The sequence below is a fragment of the Aplysia californica genome, unplaced genomic scaffold (genome assembly GCF_000002075.1).
Source record: "Aplysia californica isolate F4 #8 unplaced genomic scaffold, AplCal3.0 scaffold00508, whole genome shotgun sequence".
In the NCBI taxonomy this organism is placed as follows: Eukaryota; Metazoa; Mollusca; class Gastropoda; order Aplysiida; family Aplysiidae; genus Aplysia; species Aplysia californica.
The window spans coordinates 753-9,366 of NW_004797778.1; the positions used below are offsets into that span (position 1 = coordinate 753).

The 8,614-nt window shown below is 39.5% G+C and overlaps 1 protein-coding gene across 1 annotated transcript in view; it reads left to right on the plus strand.

Annotated features, from left to right (window-relative positions):
• The first annotated feature begins 1,627 nt into the window (after positions 1–1,627).
• LOC101856371 (putative methyltransferase DDB_G0268948) overlaps positions 1,628–8,614 on the plus strand; it is an 8,327-nt gene continuing 1,340 nt past the window's right edge. The window contains exons 1-4 of the mRNA XM_005106042.3: positions 1,628–2,744; positions 5,630–5,793; positions 7,548–7,656; positions 7,976–8,073. Coding sequence (XP_005106099.1) covers positions 2,538–2,744; positions 5,630–5,793; positions 7,548–7,656; positions 7,976–8,073 — 578 coding nt within the window. The 5' untranslated portion in view covers positions 1,628–2,537. The remainder of the gene's footprint in view (positions 2,745–5,629; positions 5,794–7,547; positions 7,657–7,975; positions 8,074–8,614) is intronic.

Below are 8,614 nucleotides of genomic sequence, written 5' to 3' on the forward strand. Positions count from 1 at the left end.
TGTTGTTGTTGTTGTTGTTGTTGTTGTTGTTGTTGTTGTTGTTGTTGTTGTTGATGATGATGTTGTAGTTGTTGTAGTTGTTTTGTTTTGTTTTGTCAGGATTAGATTAATAGTCTACACTTTATTGAAAAGTGTGTTTGTTACTGAGTGAAAAGAAAACATCGACGCAATAAGTGTTATTTAATGCAGGGGAAAGCAAGTCATATATAGAGCAATAATACAGGGAACTAGCACGTAAAACGTGTACCAGTGGCGCCTTCCAACCACTCGTATCCGTACTGAAGAAAAATAGTTTGCTGAAAACTGGCTCAAAAATCACTACTACATGAGGGACCAATAGCCAGTTATTTATGACGTATAAAGCCTTGCTTTCTATTTTTATGGTAAAGTTGCATGAACAATCAAAACTTAATCTATGATAAGCTATGAATATCTTAGATTGCGTACTGTGACATAATTCTGGTTTGGTGCACACCATTTCGCTACCTCAGAATTACAAAGTGCTATCTAACATTTTTGGCCGTTTTGAGTCACTAAGACCTTGACGTCAGAAAGCAAATAAATGCTCTATCTGCTCTATCAAAATCGTAAAAAATATTCAGAGTCGTTATCAAAATATTCAAAGAATTTCGTTTGGAAATGCTTGACATATTATTATTACTGTTATGAAACTAAAAAGTATTTACCTCAAATTTCTCAAAACTAGATATTGAGCAGATAGTACTAAGTACTTCTGGGGTAGCGAATTGACTCAGTTGCCCTTCATCAGAACGTCCACATTATGGTACTTTCGCTTCGCAGCAAAGGAGTTATTGAGAGCAAAAAGGCAGCACACATGACAGTGCAGGACCTAGGGTGTTACACTCCAAGTTTTTAACGGCCAAAGAGTAACCTCAAAACGTACATCTTTTAGCCGCATGTCCACCAAACCAGAAACTGACCGACTGTAATTCGTCCGTCTCTCGGGAAGTCGGTAGTTGAAATAGAGCACAGGTATTTACTTTAGCAATCGGGCATAATTTTGTTATGATGTGTCCACCTAAAAAGCAAGACATCTCTCGACAAATGATGGGTTGGTTGGAATGCTCGTGTGCACAAATTATAATTTTTTAAACGCAATCGAGTCACGACATGAGCATGTAGAGTTATTGAAATCAACTTAAAGCTTGATAATTTGTCTTGCTTTCGATAAAAAAAATACCTATCTATCTTGAATAGAAGTCGAAATATTTGCGATTGAAGGAGATGGGAGTCGCCTGGTTTCAGAGGTAAAATTAGTGAGAAAATGGTCACCAAAGGTTGGTGACTTCCCTGGCTTGAGAGTCCTTGGAAACTAAAAACGTAATATATTTTGTGTCTCTAATCAATGCTTTTCAATAAAAATCCATACAGAAGTAGGTATGTATTTAAATTGGTATAAAAGATGTTGAGCCAAAAAAACAAAAAATTCGATAACATTTGCTAAACCGGCGGAAAATGCCAGTTCCTTCGAATACATTATTTTGATAAACGCCTGATTTTACCACGATGCCAAACAATTGAGGATCATAATTTACACTGCTCTGACTCTGCTTGGTAAGGCCACCCGAGCTGGAAGGAACACAGCGTCCCTACAGGAATATGCAGATGCTCGATAAACGATATTCCCTACCCGGGAATTTAACCCACGACTTCTGGATATAATAGAAAAGTGACTAACAGAGCTACAACATAGACTTAGGAAACCGTAAAACTTAATGTGCACTTCTATAGTGCTTCTGGGAATAGCAATCGAACAAATAAGAGCGTTTTAGGGCAAAAGTAAATATCCTTTATGTGTCAATACGTCTGAAGAAATCATAATAATATTGAATTTATCGAAAATATGCTTCCAACACTTGCGTAGTTTCATCGGAGCTCGAAGACTCCCAGAGTCCAAGGGCATTCAGTACAAAGTATGTACATTTCTTTGCTCTTGATGCACATCCACGGCTATTTCCACTTGTTACCTGCTCCATCCTCCCCCACCCTCTCGCCCACGTCACACTTGTTGTTGACCCCAAAACGCTTCCGCAGGAAGTGGTTCCACTGTGCCGTGCTGGACATCGAGATGCGGAAAGAGGCCTCGGCCGACTGAGGGCTGTCACAGAATACAGGTAGTGTGTGGTGATTGAGGAACGAGAAGCACGTAGATGTTACAGCGGCTATTTAGTGCTGGGGGTTGGTCTCATCGGCCATAGCAGAAGCCACAAGATATCTAAAGCTTATTTCCTATATTTCTCTTTAGACGTGTTCTCCACTGCAGTAATATATACGCCATCGTCAGACATTGACGGACGTACTATTATTACTAGTACTGGGGGAAAGTAAGACCTACAGACACAAACAACAGAAGTAGAGAAAGAAGTAGGATCAACCAGTGGCACTCTAAAACCAACCACACAGACATAAACAACAGAGAGAGATTTTTTTCAAGGTTGGCCCAGCCAGTGGCACCCACGAACCTCCCACACAAGGGAAACACGACCTACTAGTGGCGCCACCCAACCACCCGCAAAATGACAAGCTTTGATCAGTCCAAGTTCTACAGCGATGAAGAGGCCAGCTCCTGCTACGCTAAGTATCGGCCCACATACACAGATCAATTGTTCAAATTGGTGATTGATTTCTGCGGGCAGACGGGAGACGGTACCTGGGACCTTGCCGTGGACGTGGGCTGTGGATCTGGACAAAGTACTCTGCCCTTGGCTAGTAACTTCAAGCAGGTGACCTCCATTCTCTGTTTCTCTTCATATCACCAAGAAGTTGTCACATCTGTGTCACAATGTTGTGAAATCAAGCATTTGTCAAAATAAGGAAATTTAAAAAACAGGCATTTTTCTGGATTAATTTTTTAAAATTTACATCAACATCCTTTAAGTCCATTAAAACACTTTTTGTGTGTTTGTTTTTACTGAAAAACGTTGACCAAAGGCACAAAAAGGAAAATTTGCAGTTTCCAAGAACATTTAGGCTTTGAAATTCACCAAACTTTGGGGGCCATTTCCTCGCTAATGTTACTGATATCTCAATTTCTATTCAAGATTTTTTTATGTGGATATTTTTTTCACCAAAAGCAAGGCAAATGAAAAAGCTTAAAGAGGATAACAAATACCCAATGAAGAATGAGCTCCTGATTCCACCGCGTCGTGAATCGTACTATACCATTTTAAGCTCAATGATCGTCGTAGACTTGTTATGTTATCATAATTATTGATATTGGCCTGGCTCTGGACAGATTTCTCTGCCCTTGGCTCGTTACCTCAAACAGGTGACCCCCATTCTTACTATTCATTTCTCTCTCTTCATATAACAAAGTTCTAAACTGTCACATATTACATGTATTATGTTATGCTCAATGCTCGCCATAGACGTGCTTGTGATCATCATTGTTCTCGTGCATAGAGCCTGCTGTTGAGCGGGGATATGCGCTATACAAATGCTATCTATTAACTTCAAACAGGTAATTTCCCTTCCCATTATCTGCTTTGTTTGTTTTGTTTTGTTTTGCTTTGCTTTGTTTTGTTTGGGGGTGTGAGATAAAAAAAACAACAAACTTTTCCACCTCTTCACATTACCAAGACATTACCACTCGAATTGTATCCTACCCTCAATGCGTGTGGGCTTGATATCATTGACTGTTCCTGTTGGCAGTGGTTAAGAAGAGAGTAGTCTGCCCTTGGCTAAGAACTTTTATTTAACAAATTAAATCCCTTCTAACCATCTGAATCTGTTTGGGGTTTTTTTTATCTCTTAGATCTAGTGCCATCAGGAAATTACTACCTAATACTATCTTACCTTTAAATTCTCTTAGACGTGCTTGTGTTATTATTGTTGTTATTGCCACTCAGACCAAAAACTCATATAATTGATCATTCATTATTCGGAATAAATTGTGCTGCATACAGTGTGCAAGAGTTACAGTTTACATCCATGTAATAGAAAATCTCAGTTTAATGAAGCAAGTCTTCAAAAGAAGTAATGAAGGTTACTTTACAGCATAATAGTATAATATACACTAATTGCATAAGAGTAAATTTCAATCCGCCCCATTCTTGAATTAAGTAAAAAGCATTTTAGCGTATGACGTCACGATGACCCCCGTGCGACTCCTCGGAGAGAAAACATTTCAGGTATTAATTGTTCGGGACCTCTGGATATAACTTATATCTCAGGTAGGACCGAGTCAGGAAGCCTTCGTAGAATAGCCTTGAAAACGCCCCAACAATCCACGTTCTAAAACACCCATGTGGAATTCAAAACCAGAGTCATAGAGGCGTAGAGACCTCAACCTGATAGCAGCTGAGCTAAAAAGGGGTACCCCTGTGTAACGTTTTATGATGAACTCTCCAGTGTCATTGTTTGTATAAGTACCTGTTTTAAGAACTCTATAGCCATGCCAAGAAACTTAATCACTTTGACCTGAAAAGGCTCGTGAGAAGTTTTGGCATCAACTGGCAGAACAAAATGACTCATGAGTATTTCTTTTCCTTCCTATACTTTGAAGATCACAAAAAGAAGTATTTTGCATCTTGCATTATTCTTTTAGTTTATCAAAAAGAGGACCGACATCTCGCAACCTCAGAATAACAAAGTTTTATCTGGCATTTTTGTCCGTTTTGAGTTACTAAGACCATGAGATCAAAAACCAAATCGTGTTCTATCAAACTCGTCAGATTATTCGGAGTTTTTTTTTCTCAAAATATTCCAAGAATTGCATTAAAAAAATCTTGATAGGCCAAAATTGTGGGACTCAAAACTAGATCTAGATATTGAGCTGATAGAATTTTGTAATTCAAAGGTAGCGATCTGACTGTTTTGACTGATCGTGTACTACTCCCTCAAAACACGGGTGGCCATTAGTATCGCCAGCTCTGATCCTCTCTTGGGCATGTTTTTGTGTGGAATGTGGTGGGAATGTGACTGTCACAACAACAAAACCAACTAGAAAACGTTTGATGAACTTGAGCAATTACACGAAAGTATCCGGCTGCAGAACCCCCCCCCCCCCCACCTCCACCCTATCAGTTAATCGAACGCTTATCTTTTCCGTGCATCCACGGTGTCAGTCATCAATTTGGCATGTGGTCACACGCAGCATTGATTTAATGGATTTGGAAATTGGGTTGTTCAACTTGGGATGGATGTCTTACCGCAAAATGAATTCTCTTACTTAATTGGAAATAATTAATCCTCGTGATTTTTTCCTTGACATATGGGTCCTTAAGAAAAGGAATGGATTTTCAAAAGAAAATTTGCTTGCTAGCACAATATTTGATTTCTTTGCACACTTAATATTTTCCGTGAGTGCATACATGCAGTCCAACCTGCTTTGATATCTACCCGTTTATGAATATCACCTGTACAAACGCCATCTCCCATTTCTACCCTTGTGGGTTTTTATGGGTTTTTATTTGTTATTTTATTTATTTATTTTTTATTATATTTTATTTTTTAAATATTTTTTTTTTGGGGGGGGGAGGTGTTACATTGTAATGACACTGTAAGTCAGCGTAAGTCATCCACCTATCTAAGACGGCCACGTTTCCATATATCGTATAATATTTGTGTATGTATGTACAATTATGTATACAATTTATATTGTCATCAGGTAATTGGTGTGGATGCGTGCGAACAACAGATCAGCAAGGCGCCTCAGCAAACGCGCAACGTTAGCTTCCGATGTGGGGCAAGCGAGGACCTCAATTTCGTCACTTCTGGTAGCGTGGACCTCGTCACGGTAGCTACAGCTTTCCATTGGTTGAACCAGGACAGGTGGGTTTTGAGAGGCTGGGCAGCGTCACTGGTAAATCGTATAAGAAACATCTTTACTTTTTGTCTATTGTTTCTGTATGCCTGTCTATCTGTGTGGGTGGTTGGAGGGCGCAATTGACTTGTCCTACTTCTTACCTTTCCTTCTGTTGTTACTGTTCCCCAGCGCTTATTAGAGGTTATTGTGTCGATGAGCTTCTGTCTACCATTACTATTATACTATTATTGAAAATACCAAGCACCACATCTGTATTCTGTTGTTGTTGTTGTTGCTGTTGCTGTTGCTGTTGCTGTTGCTGTTGCTGTTGCTGTTGCTGTTGCTGCTGTTGTTGTTATTGTTGTCGTTGTTGTTGATGATGTTGTTGTTATTGCTGCTGTTGTTGTTATTGTTGTTTTTGTTTTCTGTGTTTTGTATGGCCTTTTTACACCCTGACAGATAATCTTAAAACAGAATGCAAGATACAGCTTTGCCAGGGCGGTTGACACATAAGACGTAGATTTCTCAATTTAACACATTATTTTCCTCTTTTCAGATCGTGTCTTCCTAAATAGTCCCGAAGAAGAAACATAGTCAGTGTGTTTGAAATCATGGAAGGTGTAAGAGGGTGTCTTACTACGCATTTTACAATTCGTTACCGGTAATTGAACATGTCTATCATGGTCATCGAGGATCACAGAGAACTGTGACTGGCACAGACAGGAGGCCACATTATGGACAGTTATAGTTACTAATTTAGACTTGACAGATGGATTAAATCTAAAATCTTCATCTTGTTCTTTCCATTTCATTTCCATCAAGGTTGTAATCTATATATTTTGAGCTTCTTTGCATTGATTTAACAAAGACACTCAGTCAGGGGATAGTTTTGTGGAAACAAATTTTGTACCATGTGATACGGCTTTGAGTACGTTCCGAGGTCGACTCGACGCGAAGATAACTTGATATAGACCTTGGCCATGTTGGACAGAGAACACTGGGCGAGTTTAGAAATTGTTTTTTTGGGGGGGGGTTGTTTTTTTTTAACCGCAAGAGCAACACGGAACAATGGCTGTTAGCATAGATTACCGCTGAGACAGGTTCTAGTTAGAGCTGTGCGAAATCGATTCTCGATCCAAATCCTGCAATTATTCCTACGGAAGAAAAGTTCCGATTCCTTTTTAATTAAAGTAACGGTTACCATTTCTTGTTTTTAGGAGAAGAAAAATGTAACATGTTGGTGCCCCGCTGGGTTCCGAAACCGAGGTTGCCTTGAATCCTAAAGCTGTTCGAAGCCGATCTGGGAACCGGTTACTGACAAGGTGTCGGACTCAACGGAAGCAATCATGGACTCGTGAAAACATTGCTACTCGTTAGAAGTAATCAAGTAATAAGTCTAGGGGTCGGACTCAACGGAAGCAATCATGGACTCGTGTGGAAACATTGCTACTCGTTAGAAGTAATCAAGTAATAAGTCTAGGGGTCGGACTCAACGGAAGCAATCATGGACTCGTGAAAACATTGCTACTCGTTAGAAGTAATCAAGTAATAAGTCTAGGGGTCGGACTCAACGGAAATACTGACTACTCACCGAAAGTTATCATATATTTGTCTTGCGGTCTGAATCACAGGACTCACATGGGTAGAAAGTAACTGGTTTCGGACTCGATTCTTACGATTCCTAGCTTTTAAAAATCGTGAATCTGCGGTTACCGAATCAAAAAAAAAAAGGGAATCTCCGACCACCAAGTTTGACTTTTTTTTTTTTTTACACCCTCAGATTTTTCCAAGAAGCAGACCGAATTCTAAAACCGGGTGGATCCTTAGTCCTGTATAGTACCGGAGACCATTTCATGGACCACCTAGAGGGGAACAGATATTTAGAACATGTGAGTACAGAGACTTGTTGTTGTTGGGGGTTTTTTTTCGTTCGTTTGTTTGTTTGTTTGTTTGTTTGTTTTCTTGGTTGGTTATTTGCTTGCTTGGTTGGTTGGTTGATTGGTTCTCTACTCTACTAGATGTAGACTATTCAAGAAACGTTCAGAAGAAAACAATTCTATGGTACACGTAGTAGCCTACAGATATTTTTTTTCAATCCGAACCAGGCGGAGTAGATACAAGTCGTTTCGTATGATCTTAATTAATTGTGTTGATGTGGGCGTAAAATATAATAATATAATATTACAACACAAAATAATATTCATACAGATCAACATAGCTGGGCACATCATGAGGTATCACCCCGCGTCACGGATTGTCAAGAACAAATACAGAAACGTCTTCTTACCCTACCAGGATACCATGAGGTGAGTTCTTTAGATTAAGTAAGAGTAAGAGTTTTACGGCACTTGCAACACGTTAAGGTCAAGTAAGTGCCGAACATTAGAGATGTTACAAAAGAGTAACGAACACAAAATGGAAGGAGAGGTTAAGTCGATAGATGTTTGATCGGCAAGAATGAGCAAACCCTGCCACAGCACCCGCCAACAGCCCTTGTGGATTTTTAAGAAAGATAACACGTACAAACTATAAATTGATGTGTATATTATTTGTGTGTGTGTGTGTTTTGTGTGTGCGTGTGTGTGTGTGTGTGTGTGTGTGTGTGTGTGTGTGTGTGTGTGTGTGTGTTCATGGGTGTGGATATATGGGTACGAGTGTGTGTGTATGTGTGGGTAGGGGTGTATCTGTAACTATTATACTGGTAGGTTGATGTGTGAGTGTGTGTATGTGTATATCTTTTTTGTTTAAATGTGCAGGTAAATTATCAGATAATTCCCTCAAAGCGTGTGAATAGGTATACGTGTGAATCTCTCTCTCTCTCTCTCTCTCTCTCTCTCTCTCTCTCTC